The 16,642-nt window shown below is 34.1% G+C and overlaps 2 protein-coding genes and 1 long non-coding RNA gene across 5 annotated transcripts; 2 read left to right on the plus strand and 1 right to left on the minus strand.

The window, feature by feature from the left end:
• The first annotated feature begins 1,618 nt into the window (after positions 1-1,618).
• Positions 1,619-2,157, plus strand: LOC127741102 (uncharacterized). The gene is made up of 3 exons (XR_008002053.1): positions 1,619-1,739; positions 1,966-2,013; positions 2,082-2,157. It is a non-coding gene; the product is annotated as an uncharacterized LOC127741102 (long non-coding RNA).
• Positions 2,158-2,617: 460 nt separating this feature from the next.
• On the plus strand, positions 2,618-7,929 carry LOC107462428 (coatomer subunit alpha-2). Of its 3 annotated transcripts, none has more exons than XM_021129459.2 (4): positions 2,618-2,991; positions 3,084-3,354; positions 4,005-4,499; positions 4,803-7,929. In XM_021129459.2, the coding sequence occupies exons 2-4, from the start codon at positions 3,147-3,149 to the stop codon at positions 7,757-7,759; spliced, it is 3,660 nt and encodes a 1,219-aa protein (XP_020985118.1). In that variant the 5' UTR covers positions 2,618-2,991; positions 3,084-3,146; the 3' UTR covers positions 7,760-7,929. The 3 variants fall into 3 exon arrangements, with proteins under 3 accessions (XP_020985118.1, XP_015936496.1, XP_015936497.1); XM_016081010.3 differs by having other exon boundaries at positions 2,618-2,909; XM_016081011.3 differs by having other exon boundaries at positions 2,618-2,854.
• A 6,399-nt stretch (positions 7,930-14,328) lies between these two features.
• Positions 14,329-15,513, minus strand: LOC107462302 (uncharacterized mitochondrial protein AtMg00810-like). The gene is made up of 3 exons (XM_016080880.1): positions 15,339-15,513; positions 14,961-14,987; positions 14,329-14,783 (listed from the first exon to the last, which is right to left on the minus strand). Exons 1-3 carry the CDS (start codon positions 15,511-15,513, stop codon positions 14,329-14,331), a joined length of 657 nt encoding a protein of 218 aa, XP_015936366.1.
• Between the last annotated feature and the right edge of the window lie 1,129 nt (positions 15,514-16,642).

A 16,642-nucleotide genomic window follows, 5' to 3' on the forward strand; every position in this document is an offset into this window, starting at 1 on the left:
CTGTTTGAAATTTCCAAAAGCATAACTTCCAGATAAATCTCATTCTTTTCTTAATAAATCAAACTTAAAAACATAATTATTTTCTTAATAAATTGGAACTCAAAACATAATTCCCTTCTTGATAAATCGAATTCAAAATAGTATAATTCTTTTCTTAATAAATCGAACTCAAAATATAATACTTTTCGTAATAAATAAAGCTTCAAAAACATAATTTATTTCTTTTCTTAATAATTCAAAATCAAATAATATAATTCTTGAATCCAAACTTTTCTAAATAACACTTCAAACAAAATCTCTAATTTTTATAAAAATTTAAATAGCATCCCCTCTAAAATTCTAACTTTGCCACCCTTCAAAGGTCATAACCAAACAAAATCAAACATCTCTCATTCATTCAAATCAATTCCAATAAATCATTATCACAACACCAACTCTCAAGAAAATCAACAAATCGAGAACTCAATCAACCAAATCTCATCAATAGCAATTTAAACCAACTTCAAAAGCTTCAAATCAATAATTTAGAATTCTCAGCCTTCTCAAATAGTTTCAAACCAAACTATTCCTCAATATAAATATACATAAACCCGATTTTTAATGCAACTCATTTTTCAATATAAATATACCAATCGGATTTTTAAATCATGATTTCATTAACTATCACAATACCAATTCAATCAACAAATCATGATTTCATTAACGAATCATACACTACTGCATCAGATGCAGACAAATCTGGCGTAGCTTATGACCAATTTGAAACAGATGGTGGTGCCAATGAAGAAGTATCCGGGGTGTATGTTTGTGGAATATAATTTTTTGACATTCTGGTAAATTGAAGTAGTTCCTTCGACAGAGACTTTGTAATTTGATATTGTAGCTGAAAGTCACTTTCCTTCCCTTTGTTGGCGTTTGTGGAATTATGATTTCGATCTCTTTACGTAGCTTTTATTCCTTTTTTTGTTCCATCCTTGTTGAATCAATAATCATTATTGTACGAATTTGATGGTTTCTTTTTCTTTTTATTTTGTTTATATATGTACCTTAATTTGTTGTACGGTTGTATCAATTATGTTATTAAATAAGAGTTTATAATTTTATGTCGATATTTTTCTCTACGTTTTGGGATATTAGGGGCTGTTTTGATGATTAAAAAGATTGCAAACTACACACTTAATCTTAGTTAAAAGGAATTTTTGAACAATTATAAAAATATAAAAAAGACATCTTAATACTTAACAAAAAAAATATTCAGTTATATTTTAGCAAAAATAATTAACTATAAAATCAAAAAAATATATAAAAGAACATCCATTTAGTATGAAAAAAAACATTCTAATACTTAGCAGAAGAAACATCCATATATATTAACTCGTAGAAATTTTGAATTAACCTAGAGGTATTTGGCTGGTTTTTGACTAATACCTTTTTAGTTTCATAGCATTGCTCTATCTTTATTTATGGTCTATAATATTTTAGCTACATACCATTAAGTGTACTTTGTTAACAGTGGTGTTAAATAGTCAATATAATTTATCTATTTTTTATCACTGCCTAATCAAAATGAGGTTGTTGTTCTCTGTCTCCGTTTCTGCTCTGTTCTCTCTCTCTCTCTCTCTCTCTCAATTTAGGGTGCACTGCACTTATGCAACCTTGTAAGTTTGGGATTCTCTCGAAGCAGAGTCTCTGTTTGAGGCTCACAGCTTTTCGTTTGAGCGTCAGTAGAAGCCTAGAAGGTACCATTAACCCGCAAACACTAGCATTGCTGCACGTCCACATCATCATGATCATCCACATTATTATTATTATTATTAGAAGTAAATTTTTAGCTATTATATCTTTCTGAAGGTTTATTTGGTGCGAATTTTATAAATTTAGATGAGTATGTTATCAAGAATAGTGGATTGGGCGTGTTAGGATCTAAAAAACCCGGGAATTTTCATATATGCATTCTTCTTGCAGGGACAGAAGTTTTGAAGGATGAACAATTCCTTGAAAACATAATCCAAGGTAATAACACACGTAAATTCTTATTGAGAAAAACTCAAGGACTAACCATTTTAGTTTATATTGACCAGTATTTTTGGCCAGCAATCCCATACGTGAACCTCAACAGCCTAGCATTAGCATCGTATATAATACTTTTAAATATTGGTGACTAACTTGTCATCTAAAAATATTGGTGACTAACTGTTGAAGAAGAAATTACGCTAATCCTGTAGCATTGCTCGTTTAGTCATTTTTATATTGTAGTCTATGGATGGTGTGTCTAGTATGTAGTGTTCTACTCTTAATCTACAAGTGTGATTACTGCTTACATATATCTTGTCAACCAGTTATTTTCACCTGTCTTTTATCTTCTTTTTAACTGATGTTACTCCTTTTCGACATCGAAACCAGAGCGGAAGAGATTGTTAATTAAGGTGCTTCAAGGGACATGAAGCTAATGCATTGTGAGTTGGAGAAGTGATAGATATCGTAGCCAAAAATGGTATACGGGGGGATGTATTTAATTTAATTGTTTTTTATTATAAACAGAAAAAAACTCATTTGACTTGGGGCCTGGTGGTCTCTAATAATAAATTCAGTGTAACTTAAAAATGTGTCTAAATCAACGACTAGTTATGTGTAAGCAAATAAAATGCATTTCCTAAACCCTCGTTCTCGGTTACTCGTTTTGCTCCTCTACTCTCTCCGCCCTCTCTCTCTTTTCTCCACTTTCTTCTTTTGAGAGCTTTTGTCTTCGAAAATTAACAGATCTCATCTGAAACAACATCACTCAATATTCTCTCTCTCTCTCTAGATATATGAGCTCACCTGTGTCGGTGAACTTGATTTCCGATTCGTCGAGGTGAATTCCATGATTCATCATTCCCACATTGCGCTTCCTGAAAGACTTCAATACAGTAACGATTCCATGCGCTTAGATTCCCATTTTTCTTTCCTTTAACGAAAATCTGATTACTATGCTCATATTCACATTCTGAGGTTCAATTGCGATGCAAAACACAAGTTTTTTTTTTTCTCTGTCTTGGTTTGATAGTTGATACCGTTTTGATTTTTATTGGATGGTGCTGCAGAGGGCACGAAAGAGTGCTTAGTGATTGAGGGGGAGGAAGAAGAAGAAGAAGAAGAAGAAGAAAATGTTGACCAAGTTCGAGACCAAGAGTAACAGAGTGAAGGGGCTTAGTTTTCACAGCAAAAGGCCCTGGATCCTAGCGAGTCTTCACAGTGGTGTGATTCAACTATGGGATTACCGCATGGGAACCCTCATCGACAGGTTTGACGAGCATGATGGCCCCGTTAGAGGTGTTCACTTCCACAATTCTCAGCCTCTCTTTGTCTCTGGAGGTAAGGCCATTCGGTTGTTTCTGCATTTGATTTGTTCCATTCACTGCTTAATACTCTGTTCCATTGATTGTGCATACGCTATTATAGTCAACTATGGAAACATAATCTAGCTTATGTTGTACACATCTAAATTATGTTAGGATCCACCTAAACATTTCTGGTAGGTAATATATTTAAGTTTTAGAAAGCCTTTGTTTGTGTAGTAATAAGTATGCTTCTAGTAACCATGCTGATAATCATATTATCTCTTTACCTGTTAATCTTTGGTTGCCCCATGGTGTTGATACAGTGAGCAGTACACATGAGGGGTACACTTTGTAATTTTTCGTGATTTGTTTTGGCTCTAATTTATATAAAAAGGATATATCTTTGGTGTAATTGAGATTATCTAGATCTGTTAATTTAGTAACAAATCCGTTCTTTTAAACTAAGCTCTGTGTGTGATTGGTTGGGTCTAAATGTGATTTTTCCTGCACTTATGTAATTATGTTTGTCACTTGATAAAGAGAGGAAGGGAAATTGGTGTATTTTGTTGTTAAGAAAAAAAAAATCTTGTCACTTGTAGAAGGGGAAGGTTTTACTTCATATTATTTGCTGCTTATTGGTGATGGTTTTGTTCTTTTGCTTTTTTTTTTTTTTCCCTTGGACAGGGGATGATTACAAGATTAAGGTTTGGAACTACAAGTTGCATAGGTGTTTGTTCACTCTTCTAGGACACCTTGATTATATTCGCACTGTGCAATTTCATCATGAGAACCCGTGGATTGTGAGTGCAAGTGATGATCAGACTATTCGCATATGGAACTGGCAATCACGAACATGTATATCTGTCCTAACAGGGCATAATCATTATGTTATGTGTGCTTCATTCCATCCAAAAGAGGATATTGTGGTGTCAGCCTCTCTAGATCAGACTGTTCGTGTTTGGGATATTGGTTCTCTCAAAAAGAAGGCTGGGCCTCCTTCAGATGATATATTGCGTTTTAGTCAGATGAACACAGATCTTTTTGGTGGTGTTGATGCAGTTGTTAAATATGTGTTGGAAGGTCACGATCGCGGGGTCAACTGGGCTTCTTTTCATCCTACACTTCCTCTCATTGTCTCTGGAGCTGATGACCGACAAGTGAAACTTTGGAGGATGAATGGTAAAATTGAAGCCTAGTTATTTTCTTTTTTGTTGTCCTGAATAACAACCGAGTGGTAGTATCTGTGACTTTCTATTTTGCATACGATAGTTGAGCTGCCGTAGGCTTTCATATACTATACCCATTGATGCCATTGTGGTTATTAAAAATATTAGCATATCATTGTTTAGTGCTGGCAACAAAAATGTTTCATAAAATACATTTATTGTGTGCATTAACTTTTGTACTAGATGGTTAACCAAGAAGAAAAAGTATTTGCTGTCATCTCGCACATTTCACTAATAAAATTTATGTTGTGATCAGATACTAAGGCATGGGAAGTGGATACTCTGCGAGGGCACATGAATAATGTTTCATGTGTTATGTTCCATGCCAAACAGGACATCATTGTATCAAATTCTGAAGATAAAAGTATTCGAGTATGGGATGCGACAAAGCGCACTGGAATTCAAACCTTCCGCAGAGAGCATGATCGATTTTGGGTTCTTGCAATACATCCTGAAATGAATCTGTTGGCTGCTGGTCATGACAGTGGAATGATTGTCTTTAAGCTGGAGAGAGAAAGGCCGGCTTTTGCAGTTAGTGGTGATTGTTTATTCTATGCAAAAGACCGTTTTTTGCGTTACTATGAATTTTCAACACAGAGAGAGACACAAGTACTTCCAATTCGACGACCTGGTTCTTTAACTCTGAATCAAAGTCCGAAGACTCTTTCCTATAGCCCATCTGAAAATGCGGTTCTTCTCTGTTCAGATGTGGAGGGCGGGTCTTATGAGTTGTATACCATATCCAAGGATGACTCAGTTATTGGTAGGGGAGATATGCAAGAGCCAAAGAAAGGTCTTGGTGGATCAGCTGTCTTTGTGGCTAGGAATAGGTTTGCTGTGCTCGACAAAACCAGCAATCAAGTCCTAGTTAAAAATCTGAAGAATGAGCTTGTTAAAAAGAGTGCTCTCCCGATTGCTACAGATGCCATATTTTATGCTGGAACAGGCAACTTGTTATGTAGGTCAGAGGATAGGGTTTTTATATTTGATCTTCAGCAGAGGCTTGTTATCGGTGATCTTCAGACCCCTTTTATCAAGTATGTTGTCTGGTCTAATGACATGGAAACTGTTGCCTTGCTCGGCAAACATGCCATTGTCATCGCAAGCAAGAAGCTTGTTCACCAATGCACCCTCCATGAGACAATCCGCGTGAAAAGTGGAGCATGGGATGAAAACGGCGTTTTTATTTACACAACATTAAATCATATCAAGTACTGCCTTCCTAATGGAGATAGCGGGATAATAAAAACACTGGATGTCCCAATTTATATCACAAAGGTTGTTGGAAACACCATATTCTGCTTGGGTCGGGATGGGAAAAACAAAGCTATAGCTATTGATGCGACTGAATATATCTTTAAGCTATCTCTCTTAAAGAAAAGATATGACCATGTCATGAACATGATAAAGAACTCTCAGCTTTGTGGGCAGGCTATGATTGCATATCTACAGCAGAAAGGGTTTCCTGAAGTTGCCCTTCATTTTGTGAAAGATGAGAGAATTCGGTTCAAATTGGCGTTAGAGAGTGGGAACATTCAAATTGCTGTTGCATCAGCCACTGCAATTGATGAGAAAGATCACTGGTATCGATTAGGGGTTGAAGCTCTTCGACAAGGCAATGCTGGTATAGTAGAATATGCATACCAGAGGACCAAAAATTTTGAGAGATTGTCTTTCCTTTATCTCATTACTGGTAATGTGGAGAAACTTGCGAAGATGTTGAAAATTGCCGAAGTCAAGAATGATGTGATGGGCCAGTTTCACAATGCCTTATATATGGGTGATGTCCGAGAGCGTGTTAAGATTTTGGAGAATGTGGGTCATTTGCATCTTGCATACCTCACTGCCAAAGTCCATGGACTACATGATGTTGCTGAAAGGCTTGCGGCTGAACTGGGGGATGATCTTCCATCTTTGCCTGAGGGGAAAAAACCATCTCTCTTGATGCCACCATCACCTGTAATAACCAGTGGTGATTGGCCCCTTCTTAGGGTCATGCGAGGCATATTTGATGGTGGCTTTAGCAATACAGACGGCGATGCTGAAGAAGAAGAGTATGAAGCTACTAATGGTGACTGGGGTGAGGAGCTTGATATGGTTGATGTGGATGGCATACAAAATGGAGACATTTCTGCAATTTTGGATGATGGAGAGCCGGGTGAAGAGGATGATGGAGAAGGTGGATGGGAGCTGGAAGATCTGGAGCTTCCCCCTGAAGCTGAAACTCCAAAAGCTTCTACCGGTACACGATCTTCAGTTTTCGTGGCCCCAACACCTGGGATTACAGTTAGCCAGATGTGGATTCAGAAATCATCTCTTGCAGCTGATCATGCGGCTGCTGGCAATTTTGATACAGCCATGAGGTTACTGAACAGGCAACTTGCAATAAAGAACTTCACTCCCTTGAGATCCATTTTCCTTGATCTTCATACTAGCAGCCACTCCTACCTGCGTGCCTTCTCATCTGCCCCAGTTATATCACTTGCTGTTGAAAGAGGTTGGAGTGAGTTATCTAGTCCAGATGTAAGAGGCCCACCCGCACTACCTTTCAAACTGTCTCAATTAGATGAAAAGCTCAAAGCTGGTTATAAATCAACTACAGCAGGGAAATTCACCGAGGCTCTAAAGACATTTACCAGTATCCTTCATACAATTCCTTTGATTGTCGTTGAGTCGAGGAAGGAAGTTGATGATGTGAAGGAGTTGATTATCATAGTCAAAGAATATGTTTTGGGTCTGCAGATGGAGCTGAAGAGAAGGGAAATTAAGGACAATCCAGCACGCCAGCAGGAGCTTGCTGCGTATTTCACCCATTGTAATCTCCAAACCCCTCATTTGAGGCTAGCTTTGCTTAATGCAATGACTGTCTGCTACAAGGCAAAGAACCTTGCCACAGCTGCCAACTTTGCGAGGAGGCTACTCGAGACCAATCCTACTGTCGAAAACCATGCCAAGACAGCAAGGCAAGTTCTGGGAGCTGCGGAAAAGAACATGACCAATACCACACAGTTGAACTATGATTTCAGAAACCCATTTGTGGTTTGTGGTGCAACTTATGTGCCAATTTACCGCGGACAGAAGGATGTTTCTTGTCCATATTGCACTGCACGCTTTGTGCTGAGCCAGGAGGGTCAGCTATGCACTGTATGTGACCTTGCAGTTGTAGGGGCTGATGCTTCTGGATTGCTCTGTTCTCCTTCCCAGATACGTTGATTGAACTTGCTGGAACAGGAGCACTTTGTTCAGTTTTTGTTTCAGCTCAATTTTCAGCAGCAGATACTAGTCCCTATTGTTCAATTAATATATAATTTCCTATAGAAGCTAAAAGAAGTTTGAGTGTGTTTCTTCGCTTCTCTTTCTTATTTTTCATGGTTTCTTTTTTTAATTCTTTTATGGTGACTTTTGTTTGGTGTTTAACTTTTGCCTAAATTACTTTTTATAGTAACTTTAAAATATTTAAAAAATTTTAACTTTTATCTTTTTAAATTTAAAATTAATTATTAAACCTATTTTAGCAATTAAACAATATTTTTTAGACACTATAACAAACACCATCAATATTTTGGGCATGTGACGTTTTCATTCATGTACTGTGCTGAATTAACTTTTAGGTTGAGTTAGATATGCTACATTTTGAGGCCTTAACTGATGCCTGGAAAAATATAACATCAATGAAAATATTTTGTTACCTAATAAATACAATTAAATAAAAGATAAAAAATAAAAAAATAAAAAATATTATTTTAATTATTTGATAAAGTGTGATCTTTTATTATTTAATATTTTTTTATATATTTTTTTTTGTCTTACTTAAAAAATTTAAGGTTTAAATCACATTTTATTAAATAATTAAAAAAATTGAGAGAATTTATTTTCAATACAAACATTATCTTGCACTTATGCTACTTTTATTTCACTAACAACTTGCTCATAGAAGGGTGGTTAGACGCATTAACTTCTCTCTTATTGCATGCATGAATCAAATATCGTAAGTAAATCAATTGCTTGGTATATATACATTATTGTACTCACTATTTCACACTTTTTAACTTTGAAATGGTGAGGAGAGTGGCAGCGTTATTAGGAAATACGGTGTTTTATGCTATTGTGATGAAAAAGAGAATAAATCGAACAGTCTGATTTAATGAGAGGAGTAATCAGACGGTTCAATTAGGTTAATTTGTATTTTTTGTCACATGTCACACATGCAACTCTCTTCATTTATCTATAATATGTATTTATGTAGTGTGTGAGTGTGTAAAGCATGTGGTTAATATCTAAAATTAGGAGCTGTCTAATTCAGTTGACAAAAAAAAAAAAAGGTTAATCATCCTAAACTCTACATTATTAATTATCTCAGTCATTTTATTACGTAAGTTATTAACTTATTATTATTAAATTTTTTGCTTTAGTAAAAATAATAGTAATAATATTAGAGGTTAAATGATAGTTTATATTTGTTAATAATATGATACGTGGAATTGTTAGAGATATCTTTTTATTCAGTTAGTTAGTAAATGTTGCTGAGGAAATATATTTTTAAGTATATTTAGTAATAATTATTAGAATTATATTTTAGATGTATTTAAATTTTATTAATTATTAGAAGCTAATTCGAAAATTTCTATAAAATAAATTTTGAATATTTTTGTAAAATAAATATATTAGTTATGTGTAATAAAAATTAGATATTTTTAAATTTTATAATTAATTAATTATTATTAGATATTTAATTAATATATTTATTGTATTATAATTATGTTTTTAAATTTTGGATATAACAATTATTGTTATCATTATAATCACATTAGTTAATAAGTAATTAACATATATCATTTTGCCGTACGTGAACATGAACAAGGAATTAGTTAGTTATGTTAAATATTATTATAATAAATTTACTGTTAAATAATATTATTATAGTGATATTAGAGTAATTTAGATGCGTTTTAGAATTTCTGGTTATAGAATTATTTAGTTAATAATAAGTCATTAATTATTATTATTATTATTATTATTATTATTATTATTATTATTATTATACATAGGTTTAGATATTAAAAAAATACATTTTTAATATATTTAATAATAATTATTAGAATTATATTTTAGATATATTTAAGTTCTGTTAATTATTGTTAGAAGTTAAATATAATTGTGAAATTTTTGTAAGATAAATTTAGTATATTTTGAATAGTCAATGATACTATTTGTTCATACCCTGGCCCAATAATAAAGGCCCAGGTCCAAAAGAAAGGTCTAGTCCAGAGGATTGAGCCTTGCTAAGCACCGACCTTCGTGATAAGAAATCGGTGTTGACTACGACTTGTCCTAAAGAAGTCGGGCACGAGATTAGCTGGCAGATAAACACTCATTCAAATGAGTAACCGGGCAGATAAACACTCATTCAAATGGGTAACCGCCCCTAAAATCTCTCTAACCGCTTCGTAAAGCCATATCTTAACCTCCCCAAGATAATGGGGCGGTTAACACCCTAAAGATACGGCACTACTCCAACGGTAGTTATTGGCTCACCACTATAAATACACTGACACTCCTCAGGTATCTCTAGGCCCAATACTCTCTAGACCTGCTAACACCCTTGCTGACTTAGGCATCGGAGTGTCTTTGCAGGTACCACCCCCCATTTACTCACGTACATAAGTCGGAAGGAGGCTCCAGCGAACGAACCTACTCGAAAGCCACCCTCTGCAGACAATTGGGCCAACCAACGTCATCCATTCGTGTAATTATTTACTACTGTTGGATTCATACAATCCGATTATAGAGAGACATTTATAGGAAACTGATTTTTATCATATTTTTTTTATTAGAGTAATTTTAGTGTCAATCGGCAATGGTTAATACACTAATCGAAAGATAGCACTCTGATACACATATATTCACTTTTTGGTTGGCGAGTGTGTTGTCACATTGGAAAATGTTGCTATAATTTTTGGTCCACTTCTCCGTATTCCATCTATATCCAATACCCATTTTTGAATTCGTTACGATATAGGTAGTGTGTTATATTCATACGTTCTAATCACTTAGTCAGTCGACATTTTACATACAAACATATGGATACCTTTTTAGACCTAAATGGTTTTATGCTAAACACATGCGCAACAAAAGCGTCAACCCCATCAAAGAATTCAAGTTTTAATTTTCTCGTCCACCATTATTCCTATCATACATCTATAGTCGATAATTTGGAATCATCTTAAAATACATACCCTAGAATTTAACGAACAACTTTATGCAATAATTTTTTTTACGAAATCAGCAGAGCATACCATATAATTAGAATCTTCTGCCAAATACAATTATCATTTTCTACAAACTAAACAAGATTTAAAACAAATTAACCAAAATTTTGGTAGAACTTCTCCTTAATTCAGAGACATTCATCAAATAAATATAACAATTTTCACATTGAAAACAGCTGCAGGCATAAATTAGAACAAACATGAGTTCAATAACACATCAAATTCTAACCGTTCTAGTATGCAACCCCTTATAACTCCATAATTTTCTAGGAAACAAGGGTTTCGAGAAGGCGCCTCTATGCGACCTTCTCCCACTTCCGTCGTAAAACGCTATCCTAAGAAAAATAAGTCCAACGTAAAACTTAAATAGTTAATTATATTCAGAGATAGAAAACATACCTGAAACACCGATGCACACAATACAGAAGAAGCGAAATCCAATTAATGTCAGCAACAAAGAAACATCCTAATGAAAAAAAAAACTTATTAAAGTCACAAGGTGACACTAATTAATTCAACAAACTACACAAACTCATCCAACAATGTCGAACGCTCTTAATCTCACCCTACTTAACCTACCTTAATTATAATTTCTATTGACGTTAAATTAACATAAAAAATCATAATCACAAACTTCATTATCTTATTTTAATCAATAATTTGATAATAAAATTCATAACAAAATCCTAAACTCACAAAAAAATATAAAAACACTAAAAATCCTAACCCAAACCCTAAACCACAAAGTTTATTACCATAATTTAATCATTAATTTGGTAAAATTCCTAACAAAACTCTAAAGTCACAAAAAAAAAATCTAAAACCACTAAAAAAACTATACCGAATTCTAATCACAAATTTCATTACACTAACTTAATCAATAATTTCATAAACTATTTAATAAAAAAAATCTAAACTCACATAATGGAAGAGGACAGACAGAGAGAACGAGAGGATGGGAGAGGAGAAACAGAGAGCACGAGAGGAGAGACAGAGAGAAGAGAGAGAACCCGGACAAGTGAGGGAGAAGGGCTGCACGTTTGAATTTAGCCCAACTTTACCGTCGGATTAATCTGACAGTAAAGTGATCATTGTGACTAAAATGCAACGTTTCACTAACAAACGATTACTATCAGATCATCCGACGGTAAATTTGACGGTTGTGAATGCACCCAAATTTACCCGTTTTCTCTCCAAATATTACTGTCGACGTCATTGTCGGAGCCTCAATCCGATGGTAATACTTTAGAGTGACGAATTTCTTGCCATATCCGATGCTAAATTTGCCGATAAACTCGACGCTAAAGTCTGACGATAAATCCAACGATACTCGACGTCTTTCTTGTAGTGAAACTCATTTTTGTATCTTTTATATAATTACATTAGAAAAAAGAAAATCATACCAATTATTAATTATCGGTTCACACTAGTTAAATATATGTGTGTGTTATACAGATGTTTTAACATATTCAAGAATAAAAAAAAAGGAAAATTCGATGAAATTATTGTTGTTCAAGATGTTGAAGGAATGTGGAGTTTGTATGAGGCTGTACAATTAAAGGTTCATAGAGAAGATATATTAGGGGAAGCACATGATTTCACATACAATAAACTCAAGTCCATCACCAAAAAATTGAGCCCATCTCTTGTTGATCAAATCAATCAAAGTTTAGTACAATCTCTTCACAAGGCATTTCCAAAAGAGCAATGCTCGGAGGACAGCAACTTTTGTGATTGTTAGCCATCAACTAACCATCAATGATGATTTGATGGTGTGAGATTGGTATGAGATTGGTATGAGATTTCATCCAATGGCTCACATTTTTCTGCTGGTTACATGCTGGCCAAAATTCAATAGAATTGCTGCCCCCTAGACTTTTCCTTTCCGAAAATGAAGGCAATGTCATATATGTCTTTTTACAAAGAAGAATCTTTGCATGCACGGCAAAATTCTTTTAAATTTTGCAAAATTAAATTTCAATATGCTACAGAAATGATATAAAACAAAAGTGGTAATACCACTAAGTAATAACTACTTTAAATCTAGCTAGGTACTCCTTAATTCCTTATGAGAATATATTAAAAAAATCTTATAATCAACAAGATATGACTTTTTTGTATGATTGAAAGTGGTATATGAAGTTAGAGTTTGGGACAAAGATCCCTTGTGGGAGAGAGAGGGTAGATGAGTTATATTTTTGGCCATTTGTTATAAACACTGAGCCTAAATATATTACTTTTAGAAGGGTAGTGGCCACAATGATTCAATGGATGACTATGGTTGATTACACTATGGAACCATTCAAGAATTTGAGCTCCTTACACAGGCCATGCAAAGGTTTGATTTTACTGAAAAAAGAATTGACCAATTTTACATTTATGCTACATATCTAAATAGAAAGGACTTATACGTGATCAACGAGTTTATATTTAAGTGAATTCTATTTTTAAAGTAAAAAAATTAAATATTTAAAATTTATTAAATATTAACTAGTTATTTATTTTGGAAAATTAGACACTATTTGTAAGGTATCATAACAATCACTTTATATTTATTTTAGTCATTATCTTATTAACATTACAAGAAATTTATGCTTAAGGCAACATTATTTTATGTTATGTTTGAAAAGCATATCCTATATATTTTCTCTGATCTGTTGCCTTTTTAAAAGTAATTAATTAATAGTAACACTAATATTATAACATCACTTGGAAGCAGTTTTTAGATATAAGAAAGGTCGCTTTAAAGCATAGCCTTACTATAATATCTATAGCTACGCTTTTTCATTCAAAAACATCATTTATTAAATGTAATATGAATTTTATCTTGTAGTGTAATAATTCAATTCCATGATAACGCCTCTCTTTCTTGATTTTTAGTTCTTAATAAAATGGAAAGAGTACATAAAGAGTATGCAAAAATAATAAAATTGTGAAAAAATAATGAAGGAAAAGAAAAGATGAAAAAATTTTATTGATTGTTGATTAATTGAAAAATTGTAAACTATGAAGGTAAAACTAAGTATATATAGAGCATTGGCCTATGAAAGATAAAAGCAAATAAAGATAAGATAAAGATAAAGATAAGGATAAAGATAAGATAAGATAAAGACTAAAATTATAATTGAATTTGTGTATTCTGTTGAGCTAAAATTATCTTTATTATTGTCATGGGCTAAGGTGGAAGAGTGGTTTAATATGTCCTACAAGCTGAAGGATGAAAGATGTCAAGAACACTAAACTTATTCAGATTAAGATGGAAGAGTTGAGAAGACAAAGACTTGGAGAAAATGTCAGCTAGTTGCCCAGAAGAGGAAATTGGGAGAAGTTTCATCACTCCAGCTTAAGCTTTTTGTCGAACCAAGTGACAATCAACCTCTAAATATTTGGTCCGTTCATGAAAAACCGGGTTAGCAGCAATATGAAGAGCACTCTGATTTATCACAATATAAAACTGGTGGACGGATAGGAGAGATGCGTAAAAATTGTAACACATTTATTATCCATTTAAGTTCACAAGTTGTGTTGGCAAGTGCACGATATTCTGCTTTCGTGGATGAGCGAGCGAGCAACGGTGATTTGTTTCTTGGTCTTCCTAGAGATTAAAGAACTGCCTAAGAAGAAACAATAAACTGTTAAAGATTGCCGAGTGTCAGGACATCCGGCCCAATCAGAGTCACTGAAGTCGAGAAGCTGAATTTCTGATTCTTTTGGAAAGAAAAGTCCTTTGCCGGGACTAGTTTTCAGATATCTTAACACATGCTTGGCAGCTTGAAGATGAGATTCAGTAGGAGATGTCATGAATTGACTTAATTGTTGAGTGGCATACATGATGTCCAGTCGAGTAGTGGTGAGATAGATAAGACGGCCAACCAAACGGCAATATACAAAAGGGTCAGATAGCAGGGGACTTTTGTCTTGATATAGTCTTGTGGTACTATCCATTAGAACAGAGGCAGGTTTAGCACCTAATAAACCAGAATCCTCCAAAAGATCAAGTCAGTATTTTCTATGAGATAAGCAAATTTCCTTCACTGATTGAGCAACCTCAATACCCAAAAAATATTTTAATGGGCCCAAGTCTTTAATTCGGAAGCGTTGGTGCAAAATAGACTTAATGGAAGCAAGTTCAGAAATAGAATTACCAGTGAGAACAATATCGTCAACATAGACTAAAAGGATAGAAATTTGATCACCAATAAATTTAACAAATAGACTATAATCAAATGAGGTCTGCTGATATTCATGAGATAGCAAAAGATGAGAAAGTTTGTCATACCACATACGACTAGATTGTCGTAAACCATACAGTGACTTTAGTAGCTTACAACATTGATTCGGTTGAGGAAATGTAAATCCGGGTGGCAGAGTCATATAAACATTCTCAGAAAGATTCCCATGTAAAAAAGTATTATTGACATCCAACTAATGTATGGACCAATGCTTCATAGAGGCCAATGCCAAAACTAATCTGATAGTGGCAGGCTTGACAACAGGGGAGAAAATTTTCAAGAAATCAACACCTTCAGTTTGAGTGAACCCTTTAGTCACAATGCGTGCTTTATATCGATCAACTGAACCATCAGGCTTGCGTTTGATGCAATAGACCCATTTACAGCCAACCGGCTTAACCCCTGTAGGGCAATCAACAAGACGCCAAGTTTTATTCAGCTCAAAAGCATCCAACTCATCTTTCATAGCACTACGCCAATTAGAGTGTTGATTGGCGTCCTTAAAAGACTTTGACTCAACGTCAGAATATAGAGATAAAAGAATCTTTTTATGTGAAGATGAAAGAGAAGAAAAAGACATGACTAAAGATAAAGAATACTTGCACTTTGAGAGAGATTGATTTGTAGAGATGAGAGAGAAATTACACAAGTAATCAGAGAGATATGCTAGAGGTCGGAATGACGAGGATGGGGTTGCTCAGGTGGTGAAGAAGGTGACGGGGGATGAGAAGGTGATGGTGGACTGGTGTCTAGTGCGGAAGGAGAGATGGGTGTGTGTGTTGAAAGTGATTCGGTGATCATGGGTTCAACTTGGTTAGGAAACAATAGTGAGGAAGAATGAGAGGTTGTTGGAGAAAATAAAGAACTAGATGGAGTTGGGTCAATGGGTATAGGTGAGAGTTCAACTGGAAGACTAATTGAATCTTGTTTTTGAGAAGGTGTGTTTGACAATGTTGGGTTGAGTGTATGGAATTGGACATTTTTTGTGACTAAGGACAAGATCATTTCATAAAAAATCACGTTTCTAGAAATCTCAATTCTTTTATCTTCTAAAACATAAACAATATATCCTTTAAAACCATGTTGAAAGCCAATAAATACAGCCTTTTTGGCTCTTGGATCAAATTTTGATCTGTTTGCCATTAGGGTAGAAACAAAACATAAGCATCCAAAAACTTTAAGGTAATGATAATTTGGCGGATGCTTGAATAAAATCTCAAATGGTGTTTTAAGATTAATTGCGGATGATGAAAATCTGTTAAGTAAATAAACAGCATGTCTAACAGCATAAGACCAAAAAGATTATGGCAAATTAGCTTGAAACATAAGAGCACGAGCTATATTCAAAATATGTTGATGCTTGCGTTCTACCCTTCCATTTTATTGAGGAGTTTCAACACAACTACGTTGATGAATAATGCCCTTTGAAGCATAAAAATCATGTAAAATAAATTATGGTCCATTATCAGAACGAATAGTTTTGACTTTGGAGTTGAATTGTGTTTCAACTAAAGTAATAAAAATTTTTACATGATTTTGCACTTCTCATTTTGATTTTAATAAAATAACCCATGTAAAGCGACTAAAATCATTAA

This window comes from Arachis duranensis, chromosome 8 (genome assembly GCF_000817695.3).
Source record: "Arachis duranensis cultivar V14167 chromosome 8, aradu.V14167.gnm2.J7QH, whole genome shotgun sequence".
In the NCBI taxonomy this organism is placed as follows: Eukaryota; Viridiplantae; Streptophyta; class Magnoliopsida; order Fabales; family Fabaceae; genus Arachis; species Arachis duranensis.

Bases quoted from the DNA above. Each gene is read 5' to 3' on its own strand.
- LOC107462428 (XM_021129459.2), top strand. From the start codon at position 3,147: ATGTTGACCAAGTTCGAGACCAAGAGTAACAGAGTGAAGGGGCTTAGT. The intron at 3,355-4,004 runs GTAAGGCCATTC...TCCCTTGGACAG, and splicing joins GCCTCTCTTTGTCTCTGGAG to GGGATGATTACAAGATTAAG. The intron at 4,500-4,802 runs GTAAAATTGAAG...TGTTGTGATCAG, and splicing joins GAAACTTTGGAGGATGAATG to ATACTAAGGCATGGGAAGTG.
- LOC107462302 (XM_016080880.1), bottom strand. From the start codon at position 15,513: ATGAAAGATGAGTTGGATGCTTTTGAGCTGAATAAAACTTGGCGTCTT. The intron at 14,988-15,338 runs GTGTTGATTTCT...CTATCCTTTTAG, and splicing joins AGGGTTCACTCAAACTGAAG to TCTATGTTGACGATATTGTT. The intron at 14,784-14,960 runs GTAATTCTATTT...CTGGTTTATTAG, and splicing joins TGACGATATTGTTCTCACTG to GTGCTAAACCTGCCTCTGTT.